Raw genomic sequence first — 18,658 nt, 5'->3', positions numbered from 1 at the left:
CTTGCTGGCCCTCTCGGACAGCCTCCTCGCATCTGGGACAGGGACTAGCCAGCCCTCCTGTGCCTGGGCTGAAGTGACAGCACGTTTTCAGGACCACAGAAATCAGTACTGCTTCTGTGTCTTCAACCACTCTCTTCTCCACATCACTCACCCCCATAGAGCCACCCCAAGTACCTCCATGTGCTCCCCCAAACCACACCTGTAGGCCTTTGGGGTACATTGGCAATCTCTTTTTGTCATAGTGCCACTAGGTGGCACTGGATACCTGTTCTTCAGCTCCCCAAATTTCTTCCTGAGTCTGAGGAACTGGGCTGCTAGGACTGGGACTAAGGCCTGTGGTGGTGTGGGTGTGTGTGTGGGGGGGTGTTTCACCCTGCTTCCTACACCTGCCATTCTTGCCCTCAGGGCTGGGGCCCCAGAGGGCTCAGGATTAGAACCCTGCCTGAGGTTCTGGTTGGGAGTGGACACACTGACACATAGGCCGAGCTGGGAGCCGAGATGACCAGATAGTGAGCTCGGTTTGGCAGGGCAGGAGGGTTGTGGGCCTTCACCTACAGTGTAGAGAGTGGGTGTGTGTGTTCAGGCGGCAGGTGGGTGAGGATGGTTTGGGGGAAGGTGTGTGTCTGAGGTGAACATGCATGGGCCACCCTGCTAGGAGGCTGGAGCAGAAGAGGGGAATCAAATCATCAACAGTCGCTTGAGCTCCAAGCCTGCCCAAGGCCCCCAAGTCCAACCAGCTCTAGTATATGCATATGACCTGGAAGGCTTTGGGGTGCTGGATGTGAGGGTGGGTGCCTGCCCGGTGCTCCTTTATACTCCATTCCAAAGCACAGACACCTCTCCCCCGCCCCTCCCCCGACACACACACATCTTGAGAGCACCCTGCAGAACCAGCCCCTGGAGGGCACAGAGGAAAAGACGCCCCCTTCTTGTTCTTCATCTTGGCGTGGGGGCCCCCCGCCCCACCTCCCTGCTGTTGCCCCTTGTCAGAGTCTGGACTTCAGGGACATCAGGCAGTGGGGAAGAGGATTTGGAACTTCTGTCTGAACATGGTCTCTGCCCTCCACAAAGGAGCTTGCTCTTCCAGGGGAATCCCAGAACCAGCGGGGCCCATACAGCCTGTATCCTGAACCAGCCCACCAGGAAGACAGTCTGCACCTGAGCCCTGTTTCCTCTTTGTGGGGCAGAGTAGCTATGCCAGGGTTCCAGCTCAGGTATTTGGGCAGCCTATTAGGGTTCTTTTTCTATGTATATACTAGGATCAATTTTAAGGCCAGAGACAATAAAGGACATGCTTAATAAACCAAATCCTGGTCTCCTTCACCCTGAGTCTGGTCCTCTGTGAGTATAAGGTGGGCTGGATGGAAGGAGACATCACTGGCCAGTGGCAGATCTCTACCTGGGCACATGGGGGTGAGATGACAGGGACCAGGCATGGGACCAGGCAGAGCCATCGGAGGTAGGGGTGTGGGTGGGGCTGCGGGCTGGCACTGGCTCTTGCCTTCTTGTGTCTCAGCCTGTATTTGTATCTGGACCTTAACACTTCCCTGCTCTCCACTTCAGCCTCTAGCTTTGGCTGTTTCTACTCAGGCTCCCCGAGCTTCCCCTGGGGACAAGCTGGTAGGACCCTCTACTGAGCTGAGGCTGGGTGGCTGGCCGCTTATAACCACACAAGTGCCTGGCATGCAGCAGGTGCTGTGTGTGCCCTCCTGAACTTGGCCTTCCTGAAGTGGGGAGAACTGGGCTACAGAACGAGACCTTGGCTTCTAGGGAAAACAGAAAAGCTAGGATTGGTTCCTCCTAGACCCCAGAGGCCTCTGCATATTCCTTGCTTCTAAGAGAGCCACAAACAGCACCGACACAGCAGGGAACTGTTGCTTTATTAGGTGCCACTTCAGGTAATAAGGAGTACGGGAGGCACAGGACCACCTGGCATATGGAGCTCTCACACCTACACCTCCATCTTCTGGGCCCAGGCAAAGAAGATGCCCTTGACATCATCTACGCCGGTGCGGAGGCGGGCAGGCATGATGTAGGTACGAAGGTCTCGGACCTCATAACCACCAAGGACCAGGGCCTCCCTCACCTCCTCCTCTGACACTGGTACCACAGACAGCCTGGCCTCCCCAGCAAGGTACCATGATTCCTCCAGGGCCCCGATGAGGAGGAGATGACCCCCAGGCCTCAGCAGTGTGGTGATGTGATGCAAAGCCCGCCGGAAGCTGGCAAGATCTGGGCTCACAGCCTCCAGGCAGAAGGCAGAGACTAGGGCATCAGCAGGCAGGGGTGCCAGGCTCGAAGTACCCAGGGGCTGGGGCTGGTGCACATCAATGGGCAAGACCCGCTTCACCCTCGCTCGCAGCTGCCGCTCCTTCTCCTGCCAGGACTCACTATATATAGAGGGGGCCACAAGGCAAGAGCTCAGTCCTTCCCTCAGAGGCTCAGTCCTCTGCTGCCCTCCACCACCCTGTCCACCACAGCACAGGAAGTTCCCACCCCAGCTCTCACCCCTTGCCCTCGATGAGGCAGGTGTGCTGGCTGTAAACACTCCAGTCAAAGGCTCCTGGTTCCTCTCGAAGCCAGAGTCTCAGCTCCTGCCGGTTGACCTCCAAGAAATCTGTCATGGTGATGTCCTCAAAGTGGGCACAGGCACTGAGCAGCTGGTATATGGTGGGGCCGGAACCAATGTCAATGAGGGTCCTTCCAGACACCTCACCTAGTGAAAGAGAGAAAGAGGTTTCCAGGTGCTCCCTGCTGCAGCAACCTGGTCCCCTACCCCCACCCCCGCCTCACCATGCTCTTTTTCAGCGTTTCCTCTGGGTAGTGTGAGCACTTGGAGAACAAGCCTACAAAGAAGTCAGGGTCTGCTGGCGCCATCCTGGGCTACCTACCTACATTGGCGAGAAGCTTGGCTCCTCTGCTTCCGGTTCCACCACTCAAAACTAGCTCTAACAAAGATGAAGTGGGGGAGATGCTAAGGCATCTAGCCTTTCTGTCTACAGTCTCCAACCTCTCCTTCAGCCTTCCCCTCAGTCTCTCTCCTGTACTCGTCCCCCCTGCCCCCGCCCCAGCCCCTGTGCCTGTCTCTCAATCCTAAGCATCCTTCCCTCGAAAGAAAAAAAAAAAAAAAAAAAAGAAGACTCTAGTCAGGCCTCCAATTCCGGGCCTCAAGTGGTCCTCCAGCCTCGGCGGTGAGCCACCGAACCTGGCTGACTTGCTCACTCCTGTACCTGCGTCTTGGGCCCCATCTAATACGCCACACATTTCTCTCTCTCTCTCTCTCTCTCTCTCTCTCTCTCTCTCTCTCTCTCTCTCTCTCTCTCTCTCTCTCTCTCTCCTCCCCCCTTTATTTCTCCATTACTTCTGCTCTCTCATGCCTCAGTTTCCCATGCTCACCAGTGGCAAAGGTCTGTGCCATGCAGCGCAGCTTCCAAGGCCCGACGCCATCAGGGCTGCTCAGGTCCCCACGAGGAGGCGCATAGTTGTTGCGGAGGTAGGCGCGGGGCTCAAACCTCTGGTAAGCTGAGGCAACAGCTGCCCGGCCAGGGTCCGAGTCAGGGCCCATCCCTGCCGCGGCCTTCGAGTCTCTGCCACAGCTCATGTTTCTCTTGGGGCCTCCTATACCACCCCTCCCAAACCCCTGCTAGCTTCGCCATCCCTTTATCTACCACTGGGTTCCCCCCCCCCCCCCCCCCCTTAACCCCTCCGTCGCGGGGGAGGGGCAGGCGGGCGGCGCCGAGGGATGAGGCACGGGGCGGGGGGGGGGGGGCCACCACGTCTCTGTCATCCTATCCATTTCTATTAATGTCTGAGCAACAGACGGCTTGAGGGTGTTGGGGGCGCTCATTATTAGCACGTGGTTCCCGCCCCACCCTCACTCTGCTGGACACACCCTTACCTTCCCCTGCTTGGCCCAGTGCCAGCCTGCACCCCCAGCCCCCGTTCCTGCCGGCACCCAGCTCCTTTCCGGTCTCCCATATAGGCACGTTGGCCCAGCATCCCATCGCTTCTCTTTCCTAAGGCTTGAATCGCCAGCATTCCCAGTTTCAGCATCTTTCTCCGGGCCCCCTCTCCTCTCTTGGGGCATCCCTCATCCCTTTCAACCTGCCCCCCCCCTTCTTAGTAATGTCATCCCTTCCTCCAGGCCTCGATGCCATCTCTGTCCTGCAGCAGCGCCCTTTCTCTCCTCCAGAGCGAACACTTTGTTCTGGCCTCTGTCTGAGTGGCCCAGGACCTGTGCTCTGAGTGTCCGATGGCGGCAGAGATTAAGGGAGAGCAGGGCTAATGCTTTTAGCAAGCAGAACATCCGGGCATCCCCTGCGGGCTCCTGGGGCTATGCTGCTTATATGGGGCGGGGGGGCCAACAAGCACGGTTGGTTCATGATGTTCCTACCACGCCAGGGACACCGGACTCAGGTGAGTACAAAGAGTACGGGGCGCTTTCTTGGTACTGCTACAGCTACTAGAGAAACAGCGAAGCCGCGGGGCGTGCTTTTGGCATCCCACGGGTACAGGCCCTTGACTCTTCTTCCCCAGTCAGCACTCCTGTCCCTAGTAGGGGGTTGACAGGGCCTGGCCTGCAGGTCTTGCTTGGTGCTCCAGGTACCTGGCACACAATCTGCTGGTCTTCCCTCCCATGTGCTCAAAATGGTAAAACACCCTAGTCACAACATCTCCGATCTTCCTAAAGCAGGAACCCTGAGTGAGTCCTGTGCCCTCTGCGGTGTGTGGCTTCCCAGCCTTTGCTACAGCTCTGCCCTTGTACCCCACCCCTAAGCATGGAGCGCATGCTTGTTGCCCCCCCCCCCCCAGATAAGCAACATAGTCCCCAGGGGCCTGCAGGAGATGCCCGGATGTTCTGCTTGCTAAAAGCATTAGCCCTGCTCTCCCTTAATCTCTGACGCCATCAGACACTCAGGGCAGAGACCTGCTCAGGTCTTGGGCCACTCAGACAGAGGCCGGAACAAAGTGTCCGTTCAGGAGCAGAGACAGAGATGGGATAGAGGCCTGGAGGAAGGGATCATTATTAAGGATGGCCACCTTCTATCCAATCCTCTTCTGTGCCTCTTCCTTTTCCCAAGGGGACAGTCTCCTTGTTAGGCCAGACACCCAGGTTGGGGCATGAACCATCACAGCAGCTGTAGGGAATCAGACAGGAACCTGACCCTGTCCTCCCACCCAGGCCAGGGAGGGTGGGGCACCTGATGCCAGCCAAGGACTGACTGTCTGGATCTACAACTGACAGGCCTTAGGGTCACTGACCCCATCCACACCCGCCAAGGCCCAGCCAAGGACATCCCTAAGTGCCAGCCCCTTCCACATCCTCCACAGATATCATTTAAACACACCCCAATGCCAGCTGGCCTGGGAGATCCTCTCTAGTGCCAGGGACTGGACATGGAAGCCAGGACCGGGCAGCGACACAGGAAGGGGGGAACCAGTCACCCTGCTCACAGCTCTGCCCTTGTACCCCACCCCTAAGCATGGAGCGCATGTGCCATATTTAACTCAAATGTATGGTTGTTCCCAGAAATGCATGGGGCGGGGGGACGACGTTCATACCCACCTCCAACCACAAAGAACAAACAAACAAACTCTGGGATGTGGTTGAGCATTTATTGCAGTGCTAACAGAGGGTGCTGGGGGCCTGCCCTGCTTCCGCCCTCTTCACATACCTCTCCCTCCCTAGTCTCCAAGCTTCCTTCCCAGAGCATTCCGGATCTCTCCCTCGTCCGACTCCATCCCTGTTACTGAACAGGTCACTGTTAGCAGGGGCCTCTCACTCTTCACCAGTATCTCTTGTTCCTTCTCCGGCTGAGGATGCTCAGCTTTCCACCACTAATGCCCATCATCCTTGCTTCCCTCCCTGTGGGAACTCAGGACACCTAGGCATCCTGGCCTCTGGCTCCCTTCTCCCATAAGCCCCCACCTCTGGGCAAACTACAAAGCAGCCATGGCCAGCTCTCCTCCATGGTCCTAGCCAGGAAGTGCCCAGCCCAAGGCAGACACAGTGGGGCCTGAGTCACAGTCCATCTCAGCCTCTCTGAGCTTCCTGAGACATGGATCTAGACAGGGTCCGCCGCAGGGGCCCGGGTTTGCTGACGGGCACCACAGGAGGAAGCTGCTTGGTGATCTCAGCCACGTCCTGGCGCTCGACGCACTGGCCGCCAAGGGCTGTCTCCAGTGCCAGCAGCTCCCGCAGCTGGATGGGGGTCTCCTCCCGTTCCTCCTTGGCGGCTCCCACCTTGGTTGGGGTGAAGATGGGCAGTGGCAGCACGCGCTGGTACGGCAGTTGATATTCCTGCAGCCCGCGGCCGAGGATACCCAGGCGCATCACCAGCCAGGGCGAGCGTTGCACCACTGCCTGACACTGTCCCTGACGATGGTAGGTCTCATGCCTCTGTGTATCTTCCTCATGCAGGGAGCATCTGAAAGAGGAAAAAAGTGAGCTTCTGAGACCTGCTGTTGTCTGGTCTTGGGCTGACTAGGGTCTCCCTGGGATGGCCAGGTCCCTGGGGTGGGGGAGCCCCTCAGAAACATCAGGGGCTTGTGCTCTGGTGTGGAGCGGGTGCTTTGGGGGAGTAGAGGCAGGGTTTCCAGATTACACTCACCCCTCTTCCGGCCGGGTGGACAGAGTCAGGTCTTTCCACTCAGCCCAGAAGGCTTCCCGGCGTTCCTGGTTCTCCTCAGACACTTGACAGCTCAGCTCTGAAGTGGCCATGATCCCTTCTTGCTCCCTCTGTAATGCCCAGCAACTCTGGAGCCCTTTAAATAGTGTCCTTCCCCCCACTTCTCCAGGGGCTATTTTCAGCCCCTCTGGCGTCAGATGCTATAAGCAGAGCCAAGACTCACTGGTGGTGGTGGGGCTCTGTGTGTAGGGCGGAGGCTGGGGGTACCCAGATTCTGGCTGCTCCTAGGTCAGAGGTCAGCTTCTAAAGTCAGCAAGAAGATCTGGCAGGACCTAGGGTCCTCAGAGAGGGCCCCCTCCAGGTATATGGCTTGCCGCAAATGCCACCTCAGACCAGGCACGTGCCCTGCCTCGTGCCACCTTGGTACTGTCCGCTGCCCTGCCTGCTCCCCCTTGTCCAGGGAGGATGGCAGCTTGTCTGTAAACAGAACAGGAGAAGCAGGAACTGATGCCACCCCCTACCCTCCCCACCCCCACTCTGTCACCTCCTGGGCTCAAGGGCACATACCATAGTGAGGCTCCTTGACCAGCAGGATCGCGTTACCATGTGCTCAGGCTCTCCTAGGCAGCAGCACACCAGCAGGAGAGAGGACGGTATGGCCACACCTGAGGTCCCTGGGTATGAGTCACAGGGTGCTCAGAGAAGTGGCATCCCAAGAACCACCACCGGTCATGATGGAGGAGGCAGGCGTGGGAGGTGGCGCTCCCTCCCAGCTGCCTGTGTCGGAAGAAAATGGTGAGCTAGAAATAGAGGGTCCCTTGAGCAGTCAGGAAGGAGACCCAGCACCAGCCTCAAGCTGGCTGGCGGTGTTTTATGTAACTATGGAACCGTCCCTGCACCTTTCCCAGTGTCACTTTATCTGCTCATCTGGCCACAGTGGAATGAACTCTGGAATGAGGCAGCTCCAAGGTGTTACCTAAGAGGGGACTAGCTCTCTCCTATGAAGGGGAGGAAACAGATGTCATCAGAACACCCCAAGCATCCAGAGTGCAGTTCATGGGACAAGACGCTGGTGGATGAGGAGGAGGCGAGTTGGGGGAGAAGGGCAGGGGAGACGGAGGAGGGCGCTGTTGAGGGAGTAAGCAAAGGGCACCAGAAGAAGCAGGTCAGAGACTCCTAGGGACAACAGAGAGAGCACCCAGCTGTTATCAGATGCAGACTAGCACATTACTGGCTCCTGAGGCCTCTGCCTGCTCTACACCATTTTTTTTTTTTTTTTTTTTTTTTTTTTTTGACAACCCTATGGTGCTGGTCTCTTCTGTTTGACAAAGGAGGAAATGGAGGCTCAGGGACGGTTTGCCCATGATCTTGCACCTAGCCAGGACCAAGAAAAATCCATCTGGCTCTAGGCTAATTGATTCCTTCAAAAACTTGTATGGAGGGAGGAAAGAAGGGAGAAGGGGCCTGGCTGGGCCTGGAACCCAGGCTACACGCTGCCATGGCGTGAGGGCAGTGTGGACACAGGGACAAGCTGAGCCTTGTAGACTCGGGGTCTGTTGGGCGGGCTGCCACAGAAGCCCAGGTGCCACCTCCAGGCCTGGAGTGGTTCTGTGGGCATGTCTCCCCAACCTTCCGCACTGGGCTGCAGACGTGAGGCCTGTGACCATCTCAGTTAGAACCTTTCAGGAAATGGGGAGCCTAGGGTGCTGGTGAGAGGCTGGGTAGTTTCTGTCAAGGGCTACCAGGCTCAGACCTGCAGTAAGGATCAGCCCAAGGCCCTATAGCAGGCAAAGCTTTTTGTTTGTTTCCATTTATTTTATCTGTGAGGGGACATGGTCTGGCTGTCCTGGAACTTGCTATGTGGACCAAGGCAGCCTCAAACTCAAGAGATCTACCAGCCCCCCAAGTGCTGGGATTAAAAGCATGCACCACCACATTCAATATTCTTATTTTTTTTTTTTTAATGTTTTTAATTGGCTCAAATTATTACAAAGGTCCCCAAGGAGGCCTTGGGAGAAGGGAAGGCTGTGGAGGTGCAGAGATGTGGGCCATCCCTGTCACCACACCTGCCCTTACAACCAACCCCACAATGTGTGTGGAAGAGGGTCACAGACCCTTCACTATCGGTACAAACCCATCTTGGCAGTTGGAATGGAGAGCTTCTTCATCTTCATGCCGGCAACGGGCTGCCCTCTTGCCCCACCCATGTCTAGGTCCTCTGTGACCAAGCCTGAGATCCCCAGCAAGGCCTGGGAGAAGAGTCGCCTTCTCCAGAGGCAGGGACTTGGCGTCAACGTAGGCAAGGCAGTCCCAGCTCCTTCCATCTGGGGAAACCCAGAGCCTGGGTGCTCAACCCCATGACTGCTCAGGACCCCGTTCCTGGGCAGTATGGCTTAGTGGGAGGCTACAACCAGGGAAAGAGCTGCCACCTGCTGCTTAGCATACAGTCCCTCACGAGCAACTGGAAACCCAAAATAGTTTCACTCTCGGCTCCGGAGGTGATAGCGACAGAACCCTGGCCTGCAGGGTGGCAAGGGAACAGGTCAAGCTCGGGCCCCCAGCTCTCCAACACGCTGCCGCAGGTGAAAGGCAAATTCAAACATGGTGGCCGCAAGGCTCTGGTGGATAAGGTATTTAGGCAGGCGGCCCTAGGGAAGGCAGGAAAAAGTCACTCCACTGTGCGTCAGGGTCTCCCATCAGCAGCCTGCGCTAGGAGGGGTACCCTGGGCTGGGGACAGATGCAGCTCTGGAATCTGCCTTAGGCCCCCCCTTTGTCTCTACAGGGAGGAACACGATGTAACCAGGTCTTGGCAGTAGCCATATAAACAGGTGGGGGGCCATGGAGGGGTGCAGACTGGCAGCCAGCCATCCCTCCTGGGGCCTTAGGAATCAGGAGTTAAGAAAAGGGGCCACGTGTCTCCCACAATTCAAGGCTAGAAGGCCATCAGTGAAGGAGACTTGGGGGAGGGGGTTCCCTGCCGATGGTAGAGAGGAGCCAAGGTCGCAGAGCAACCAAGACTTCACTCCGCAGGGGCCCACCTTGCTGCTCCCTGCCACAACCTCACCTTGAGATCTGTGTTAAGAATCCAGACGAAGGTGCAGACTCGGGGGTTGCTGGCTGACTTGAGCACAACGAAGCCTCCCGGACCATTCTCTCCCCTAAGGAGAGAAGGACCACAGGGGAGAGGGGGTTGCTGAGCAAAGCAAGACCCCCGGCTGTCCCCACCCCATTCTTGGCCCAGCTGGACTGTGGTAGAAAAGGGGCACAGATGACAGTCTAAGAACTGTCCCTGCCTCAGTACGGCTCAGAGCCAGCGCCGGGGCAGCAGGACCTGCCTTCTACCCCGACTCACCCTGTGACACACAAGTCTGACCACCTCACCTTGCTGGTGCTTACATGCAGCCCACAGTGGCAGGGAGCTCACCACGGTCCCAGCCCTTATCCACTCTGTACAGACATGTAAAGTAGGCTGCAACTGTGGGATGGCAGCCTAGGGTGGCACCTTTCGCCACCCCCAATCAACATCGTGGCCTCCAGAAGAGGGCGCCTCCTCGGAGGCAGCTGGCCCACAGGCTGCTGTTCACCTCCCATGGCCTTTGTGCTGAGCACGCTTAAGCTGCAGATAAAGATGTGACACAGAGGACACAGGCCTGCCCATCCCCTAGCAAGGCCACTGCAGCCAAGGCAGAGCCCTAATCTCAAGTTCTTGAAAAATGTTCCACTGGAACCACCCCCTGAGGACAGAGCTACCTAGCGCCCCAGCCCTTCCACCCTCTACCAGCAAAAACAAAAACAAAAACAAAAAAACCCTCAACTCCACTGTCTCTCCATCCACACAGATGGGGCAGCGGGGCCAAGAAACAAGAGGGGACTTAAGTCTCTCCAGGCAGGAAGGTAAAACCCAAACCTCAGAACCCAGCACGACCCCTAGCTCCTCAGCCCACCCAGCCAGCTGCCCACCACACACATGCACACACGCGTGCGCGCGCGCCCTCCAGCCTCCGTGGTGGCGGCATGATTGCAGGCAGCAAGATTAGCAGGATTAGGGCTGGGATGGACAGGGCCTGGGAGGCAGGGACTAGAACAGAGCCTCAGCCGCAGGGTCAGAGGGGCATTGTTCCAGCTGCACACGCTGTACCCTGTGTTGTTTGTTTACAGATTGCGGGAGGCCGGGCTCACCTGACGTATTTGTGCGTGGGGGGCTTGGCGCAGTGTGTGGTGGCAATGCCAGATGACAGGTATCGGTCTCTGCGTCGCTCAATGCGCCGGACATTCACAAAGTCCCTGGGGGGTGGGGCGCGGAGGGAAGGGCAGGTCAGAACAGACGTCCCAAGTGTGAGAGGGTTACCTGAGAGAAAAGGGTCTGAGTGCTTACCTGGGGGACACAACGCCACCTGCAGCCCCGGATGACACATCGTAGGAGATGAGGGTGTTGTCTTCAACCCGCTGAAGGATCTAAAAGTCAATGCGGGGAAGCTGAGGTACAGGGGGGACCCCTACATTGCCCCAGCACCCCAGGAACTCCAGACTACCCTGCTCTCTGCCAGGGATACTGTACTAAGTAAGAGTCGCTGCCGCCTGCAGGCCCCGGGCCGGGTACAAGGTAAGCACACCGAGTCTTTTTGCCTCTTGCCCTTCTCGGAAGGAACCATAGCGGCTCCCACTGTATAGAGAGAAGCTTAGGTCCCCTGGAGGAAAATGGTTATGAGGAAGTATGACTGTGCCCTGAGCTGTGTGGCGAGGGGTGGCGAGCAGAAGCCGGGTGGCTCACCTGGCAGGCAGTCACCGTCTTGTTCCACAGCACCATCCTCTCAGGCTGCAGGATCACCTCCTGGTACACCAGCTCAGCAGGACAGGGCAGGAAGGTCTGAGGGGGGGGGTCAGGGCTTGGGTGATAAGAGAAAAGCCACCTTCTCTGGTCGGGGGGACTTGGTAGACAGAGCAGGTGTCTCTGGGACCCCCCTTCCCTACTCACCTTCAAGATGAAGGTCTTGCCATGGAAGGGCACCTCAATGGTGTACACGGTGTCCCCGTACTCCTGTGGCAAGGACAGACAGTGTAAGGGAGGAGGCTGGGGGGTACTGACGGGGGGGGGGGGAACTTTTGGCACAGGAAAGGGTGACAGGCAAGATAGGTTTCCAGCAGCCGAGGGTGAAAATGCCAGAGTCCAGGAGAGCTGAGCAGCCTTTAAAACAAGGTGGTTCTGGCAAGCAGGACCACGTGCAGAGATCAGCTCTGCACTCACGTTGAAAGGCAGGAGCTACCACGACAAACCAGAACCACAGCTCCAACTGCCAAGGGCTGGCCAGAGGAACTGGCCAGCAAGGACCTGGGCACGGCGCCCCGCTTCCCCAGCTCTCTGCCTACGCACGGGACAGAGGTTGGCTTCCCCTCAGAACGTGGATCCCGGGGAGCCACACGTCAGGTGAGGCCTGGGCTGGGGAAGATGGGGGGGGGCGTGCGCGCGGGGCGAGGGGGGGACAGAGGGAGCCGGAGCCCAGGCCAGCTTGGCCTCCTGCTGGGTGGCAGATCCTAGGTTATATGGCTAGCTCCAGTTCCGTATCCCACCACCTCCCTGGGACAGGGATGTGGTTCCAGTTTACTCAGCCCTTGGGGGTCACTTCTCAGAGCTCAGGAAAAAAAGGGGTGAAGACTCCTACAACGTGCAGGTAAGCCAGGTGGGGAAGAGGCTCCTTACATTGCTCCTCTCAAACTTCCAGATCTCCTCCTGAGCCAAGATCTGGTCCACCACTGAGGTGGCTTCCCGTCCCTGCTGGATGTACTCCCGCTCCTGGCCAGGAGAACAGAAAGGGATCAGCCCGCGGCCTGTGTCCTCTTTGCTCCAAGCCTGCTCTTTCTTCACACAGTGCACAACCCTTCCAGAGACCAGCCCGGCTGCATGTGGGGTCCAGGCTGCTGGCCCTGGCCCTGTGGCCTCAGGCATGGGGGCATGTCAGTAGACCTGACCAGCCAGTGGTGGGGCAGGTACTCCAACAGACAGGCAATAGCTGGCACTCAAGGCCACGGCCTTCTCTCTGCAGGGGAACCTGTCCAGCCCGGCATAGCCCAGCACTAACCCATTCCAAGGCTGGGGTAGAGGTGGGCAGTGAAATACCTGCGCAGAGAGACTTTTCTTCCCAGTGACTTCCTCATCTGATTCATTGTCAGACCCTGTGGAAAACAAGAGCGGATGACAATGGCAAAGGGTGGGGAGCAAGAGTAGGAGGTGGTGGGGTTCACAGATGAGTGAGTGCAAGAACGTGGGGGCTCAAAGTGTGTGGGAGAGGGTTGCTGGCTTTCCCCAGGGAGCCTGAGAGAAGGAACAGAAAGAACAGACCCAGCCTACCTGGTTCCCCACACAGCTCCTCCCTGAAGACAGCTCCCTACCCAGCAGCTCTCACCTGCAAAGGATTCTGGGGGAGAGTAAAACTGGCCCTCCGACAAAGCACCAGAGAACAGCAGGGGTCCACGGGCAACAGCAGCCTGGGCAGCAAGATACCCTGCAGAAGGAGATGTGGACGGCCATTGTCCCATTATCCCAGATCAAAGGTCCCCAACTTAGCCTCATCTCGGGCTCAGGGAGGCAGCTAAAGCAGCAAATGGCTCAGACTAAGGCATGCTAAGAGGACCTTCTCAGAACCCAGGCCACCTGGCCCTAGCCCCTATGCCAGGAGAGAGAGAGTGGGACAAGAGGGAAGGCCGAGGCTGAGGAGTGCGGCCTCTCCTCACGGCCCTTACACCAGCCCTGACCCCTAGCACTCACATCTCTCCTCTTCAGCCTCCTGGGGTAGGACTTTGAAATCGAGGAACCAGGTTTCCAGCCAGGCCAGGACAAAAGAGACAATGGGGAGCAGGTAACCGAAAGCCCCTTTGCTGAGCAGCTGAGGCAGGAGAAGAACACTGAATTCCATGGCAGGAGGTTACCCCAAACCTAGAAGCCCCCCCTCTACTGAAGCTACCTACCAGCTCTGGCTAGCCAGACTATATATACCCTATTTCTGGGACCAGCTGTTTAGGGACCAGTTACGGTACACCCCTCTAAGACGAATTATGTGTGTGGTAGGGGTGGTAAAAAAAGGCTCTGGCTAGAGGGTGTGTCCCAGGTAGCAGAGTGCTTGCCTGACACTGAAACTCTGGCTGGGTTCCATCCCAGCACTTTATAAACCAGCAAAGTGGCACATGCTTGTAACCCCAAACTGGGGCGGTAGAGGCAGAAAGAGTTCTATGAATTGAAGACCAGCCTGGTCTACATAGCAAGTTCCAGGACAGCCAAGGGACTATACCATGAGTCCCTGTCTCCAAGTAGAGAGAGAGAGAGAGAGGAAACACAGAGAGAGGGAGACAGAGAGAGAGAGAGACAGACAGACAGACAGACAGGCACAGAGACAGAGAGACAGAGAGAGGAGAGCAGATACCCCAAACCTTCCAGAAGAAAAGCCCACCCTCAGGCTAGATCAGGCCAGCTGGGCCCTGAGCCACTGACCTCAGAGAGGATGACCTTGACGATGAGGAATGCACTGGACACCAGTGTGGTGACCTGCTGGGCCAAAAGTGGGGCAAGAGGGGAGGTAGGGGCTGGGGTGTGAGTCCTCTCCACGCAGCCGTCACACCAGCCCTGACCAGGGAAGGCCTCAGAATTGCCACAGGTAGAACCTTACCGCAATCACCCACCAGTGCCGGAGCCGCAGCACAGCGTAGCCCAGAAGCAGCCCAGAGAAGCGGAAGAAAGCCAGAACCTGGTGCGGAGAGGGGAGACACCGAAGCGTCAGAGGCTGGAGGGCTTCTTCAGCGCTGCTGCAGGGTACCCTTGCCTCAGGTGACAACAGTGGCTCAGTGTTTCCTTGGCACAAACTGCGTGTACACGTCTGCTCACAAGTCCTATCTCCCTGCCCCTACCGTGGGCTCTCTGAAGGTGGGGCCCCCAGGTAGCAGCTTCGTGAAGACCCGGGGGGTGGGACAGGGGGGCTGCCAGCAGATGAGCTGATCCTCCCTTACTGGGCCGGGTGTGGGATGGAGGAAGAGTCCAGGCAAAGGGGCTTCCTCTTAGAGCCTGGGGTCACTCACAAAGATGTCGAAGAATGAGCTCTGGAAGCTGTAGTGGATGATCTCCTGCTCCAGGTTCTTTCGGATGCCAGTGTTGGTCTGCAGAGGAAGGCAGGAGGGGCTCTGAGGGCGGAAGCGACCCGAAGGCTGCCCCTCCTCCAGCGACGGCGAGGAGCCCATGCCCAGGGCACCCCGAGGAGGAATGATACTCCACCACCACCCAAGAGGGCCCCTGAAGCAACAAGGGAACTGAGCCAGCAGCCAAGACCCCAGACACCAGTTTGGTTCCTCAAGGATCAAGAGAGCCCACACAGGCCAAACTGAGTTCAAGTACACTGCCCAAGAAGGTACAGGAAGGTACAGGCCTGTGGGCTGTGGGCTGTGCAGGGGAGGAGGTAGGCCCAGGCAGAGCTAGTAGACCCTGGAGCCTGCCTCTTCTGTAATTTTATTTATCTCGCAGCACTCTGGTTCTCTGTCTTGCCAGCCACGATCCATGTGGGATGATAGGGGGCAGAGGGGGAGTGGATGGGTAGAGGTGTCAGACAGAGCCCCAGGTTGCAAATCAATCAATTAGGTTTGTGCTTAATGAGTGGGATTCATCACCATGCTGCTGCCTTGAGAAGCCACACGAACAGTCAGCCCACCAGCCCTTGCTCCTGTCCCTGCCTGGCCCACCATGGACTTTCACCAAGACCCTTAACACCTTGGCTCAGACTCCAACATCCAGGGCTCTTAGATGTGAGGGAATCTGGACAGATTCCAAGGGACAGACGGTATCCCAACTCCTCAGAGGGGATGGAGTGCCAGCCCAGCCACTCCCCCCCAACACCCACCCCCTAGGGAGAAGGGAGGATTTTGGTAATGGAGCCCCCAAATGATCCTTAGTGATCAGCCAGACTTGGGGCTTCCTACTGTGGTAGGTCACCTAAATTCTGGGGTGATTTCTTGGGGGAGCCTGGTTGATAACAGGGTCTCACTTAGTCCAGGCTGGCTTCCAGCTCACTATGCAGACAAGGACGGCTTTGAAATCCTAGTCTTCCTGCCTGTCCCCCAAGGGCTAGGAGTTACAGGTGTGTGCCATACACTTGCTACAAACTCAGGCCACTGAGCACGGATCTTGGGGTGAGGCAGCATAGGAACCCTTAGAAAGCACCTAAGTGGGGCAAGCAAGATGTCTCCATTAGCAAAGGTGCTCACTGCCTCATAATGCAAACCTGATTAAGTCTGACAACCCCCCCCCCCCACCCCCGACACATGCGAAGATGGAAAAGAGAGCTGGCTCCATAGAGCATGTGCTCCCCAAGTCTCTGTCGCTGTCTCTGTCTCTCTCTTCAAAATAAGGAAATAAAACGAGAAGCCTGAAATTAATAACATTTTCATCCAGGCATAGTGGCACATTCCTATACTATCAGCGCTCAAGAGGCCGAGGCAGTAAGTCACTGGTTCAAAGCCAGCCTGGGCTACGCATGAGCCCTGTCTCAAAAAGACACACCCTTTTCTCTCCCTTTGTCTGCCAAGTGAAGTATTACACTGACTCTTCTAAGAGTTAAAGCCAGCATTCTGGAACCTTCTTGCATCTGAGAGCAGTTTGTTTGTGGGTTAGGCTCTGGCACTTTGCAGGGATCCTCCAGGAGGCCATGATGACTGCTGAGCAATCACAGCTGTCAGCCCAAGAATTTCAAAAGCAAAATTATCAACATTTCCCCAAGTTCTTCTCTGGTTATGAAATAGGTACTGAATTAGGGGTGTGGGTGAGATGTAGGGTTGCTTGGATGCTGGCTGAGACCTTCAAAAGGAAGATGCCTAGGACATCTCCGAAGCCCAGCCCTTTATCAGTGAGATGATCAATGGTGCCCTCATCACCCCCGGGGGTACCAGTTCACCTTAGACACACAAGGGCAATCACCTACCTCACCCACCCTGCCTCACCCCTCCAGTTCAACATGACCAGAGCCAAATTTACTTCATCTCCATCTTGCTGCTAACTCCTTTCCCAAACTCTTCATTCACATCAACAAAGGCCAAGCTCGGGACTTGCAGAAAGGGCCTTTGCCAACTACAACTCTGCCCGTGAGCTCACACCTCAGATGAAAACTGCAGGGGCCCCTGGGGACTGAGATCCCACAGTTAACAGAGGAGAGGAAACCGAGGTGGGACCAGCTTGAGGGTGCTGAGGCTCAGACAGATCAGGCCCAAGGGTGGGCCAAGCACTATGGGGGTGTGGATGCTGCACTGAGAGACAGCTTCATATCCAGGCCACCAACCAGGAACTGGAAGTGTTTCACCCCACTGGAAGTCCTCTCTGCTCTTATCATAGCACTGGGGACACAGCAGAGACTCAGAGGAGGTTTGTTAAATAAATGGATGAACGGATGAACTTGAGCCAGAGAGCAAAGTAAAACAGAAAGAAGGTAAAATTGTCCCCCAGCTCAGCTGATGTGCTTCTCCTCCTGTTTGCAGAGTCCCACTAGGGGGCAGTATGGTGCAGAGGCTAAGCGCCCAGCCTAGGAGCTAGAGATCTGTCCAACTATGCTCCTTCAGGGTCTTGCTAAGGGGCCTAGGACAAATGACAACCCCTCTGATCCCCCAGCCCTCGGTCCCGGATCTCTCTTTGTGTGGAAGTTAACGACAGCTATTTTCTTTTCTTTCTTTTTTTTTTTTTTTTTTGTTTTTTTTTCGAGACAGGGTTTCTCTGTGTAGCCTTGGCCATCCTGAACTCACTTTGTAGACCAGGCTGGCCTCGAACTCACAGCGATCCGCCTGCCTCTGCCTCCCGAGTGCTGGGATTAAAGGCGTGCGCCACCACGCCCGGCTTACGGCAGCTATTTTCATTTCCCATTCTTAACCCAGATGGTCCACCCTGTGGGTGAGGCAACCCTCCCATGTGCCAAGTTGGTGAAACTAAGAACCAAGGGGACAGCCTCCCCCCCCACCCCCCCACACAACATGGCCCTCACTTACATTTAGCTCGATGATCCAGAGGAGGGAGATGAAGAGGAGGTCGAAGGTGACAAAGAGGCAGAAGGTGCGGCGGACGTCAGAGATGGCCCTGCGTTTCTCCAGAGGTGGTGAGACGAAGCTCTGGCTGTGAGACAGTGAGGTGCCCAGGGAGGCCAGGGCTGGCAGGCTGCGCTCCAAGTCACAGGCCAGCTCACCAGGCTGCTTGCTCATCCTGGTGGGTCGCCACGTTGAGGTAGGGACAATGGGGCCTCGGCAGCGGGGCTGGGGGAATAGGTAAGTGGCTGTCAGGGTCCCAGCAGTGCCTGGAGTATCACCCCCAGGGATCCTATTTATTCTACAGCATATCTGGGCTCCCCCGTCCTATACCAAGGCCCAAAGCTCTGCTCAAAAGCCCCCATGCGCCGGGCTCCACAAGCCGGCAAGATCTGAGCATCCCCTTGCTCTATCCTGCAGCCTGTAGGTTCTGGGATTCCCCAGAGGGGTACTAACTGGCCTCTGAATCTTGGGGATACAGCTTGTTCCTGCACAGACTGAAGCTGGCCTAAGGTCCTGTCAACAGCCTTTGGCCGGTCTCCGCCCCCACCCCCAGGAGAAGAGGGCCCCAGGCTCTGTTCTTTGTTTTCATAGCACAAAGCCACGTTCCCACCCCTAATCCATGGCAACTGGGAGGCCTCTGGAGCAGTGTCTCCGTGTGGTGCATGCATGGACAATGGACATCTTGGTCCCTTCTCTCTAGCTCTGTCAGCCCATCCTAGGCCCAACTACTATCACCTCTTCATTTTCAGCGACCTCTTCTTCACAAGGCAGGAACCTGCCATTCCCCCACCTACTACCCTCCCTCAGCTCCCCCAAGCCCTGGCAGAGGGGTGAGGTAGGGTGGGTGCTTTGCCAAGTTCTTCCAATTAGGCAGCACTCTGATCCCAACATAGATAGCACAGCCACTTGGGCCTTCAGTCAGGTCCCTCCATGGGGCAGCCCCGTTCAGCCTCTGGCCCGAGCCTGGCCTTCCTTTTGTCTGGAACAC

General features: G+C 57.0%; 3 protein-coding genes across 4 annotated transcripts; all 3 read right to left on the bottom strand.

Moving 5' to 3' along the window:
- Positions 1-1,918: 1,918 nt before the first annotated feature.
- Pnmt (phenylethanolamine N-methyltransferase) lies at positions 1,919-3,608 on the bottom strand. The gene is made up of 3 exons (XM_051157833.1): positions 3,397-3,608; positions 2,509-2,716; positions 1,919-2,390 (listed from the first exon to the last, which is right to left on the bottom strand). The coding sequence occupies exons 1-3, from the start codon at positions 3,599-3,601 to the stop codon at positions 1,952-1,954; spliced, it is 852 nt and encodes a 283-aa protein (XP_051013790.1). The 5' UTR covers positions 3,602-3,608; the 3' UTR covers positions 1,919-1,951.
- Positions 3,609-5,602: 1,994 nt separating this feature from the next.
- Positions 5,603-6,779, bottom strand: Tcap (titin-cap). Its single transcript, XM_051158482.1, has 2 exons — positions 6,612-6,779; positions 5,603-6,428 (listed from the first exon to the last, which is right to left on the bottom strand). Exons 1-2 carry the CDS (start codon positions 6,719-6,721, stop codon positions 6,035-6,037), a joined length of 504 nt encoding a protein of 167 aa, XP_051014439.1. The 5' UTR covers positions 6,722-6,779; the 3' UTR covers positions 5,603-6,034.
- Positions 6,780-9,016: 2,237 nt separating this feature from the next.
- Positions 9,017-17,857, bottom strand: Stard3 (StAR related lipid transfer domain containing 3). 2 transcript variants are annotated; one of them, XM_051158485.1, is made up of 14 exons: positions 17,635-17,857; positions 14,695-14,772; positions 14,302-14,366; positions 14,114-14,167; positions 13,381-13,511; positions 13,032-13,130; positions 12,746-12,801; positions 12,329-12,421; positions 11,606-11,668; positions 11,402-11,497; positions 11,006-11,085; positions 10,810-10,914; positions 9,695-9,788; positions 9,017-9,277 (listed from the first exon to the last, which is right to left on the bottom strand). In XM_051158485.1, exons 1-14 carry the CDS (start codon positions 17,842-17,844, stop codon positions 9,173-9,175), a joined length of 1,329 nt encoding a protein of 442 aa, XP_051014442.1. In that variant the 5' UTR covers positions 17,845-17,857; the 3' UTR covers positions 9,017-9,172. The 2 variants fall into 2 exon arrangements, with proteins under 2 accessions (XP_051014442.1, XP_051014441.1); XM_051158484.1 differs by having other exon boundaries at positions 9,020-9,277; positions 13,394-13,511; positions 14,289-14,366.
- Between the last annotated feature and the right edge of the window lie 801 nt (positions 17,858-18,658).

Source organism: Acomys russatus, chromosome 16 (assembly GCF_903995435.1).
Source record: "Acomys russatus chromosome 16, mAcoRus1.1, whole genome shotgun sequence".
Classification (NCBI taxonomy): Eukaryota; Metazoa; Chordata; class Mammalia; order Rodentia; family Muridae; genus Acomys; species Acomys russatus.
This window is presented reverse-complemented; position numbering and strand designations above follow the sequence as displayed.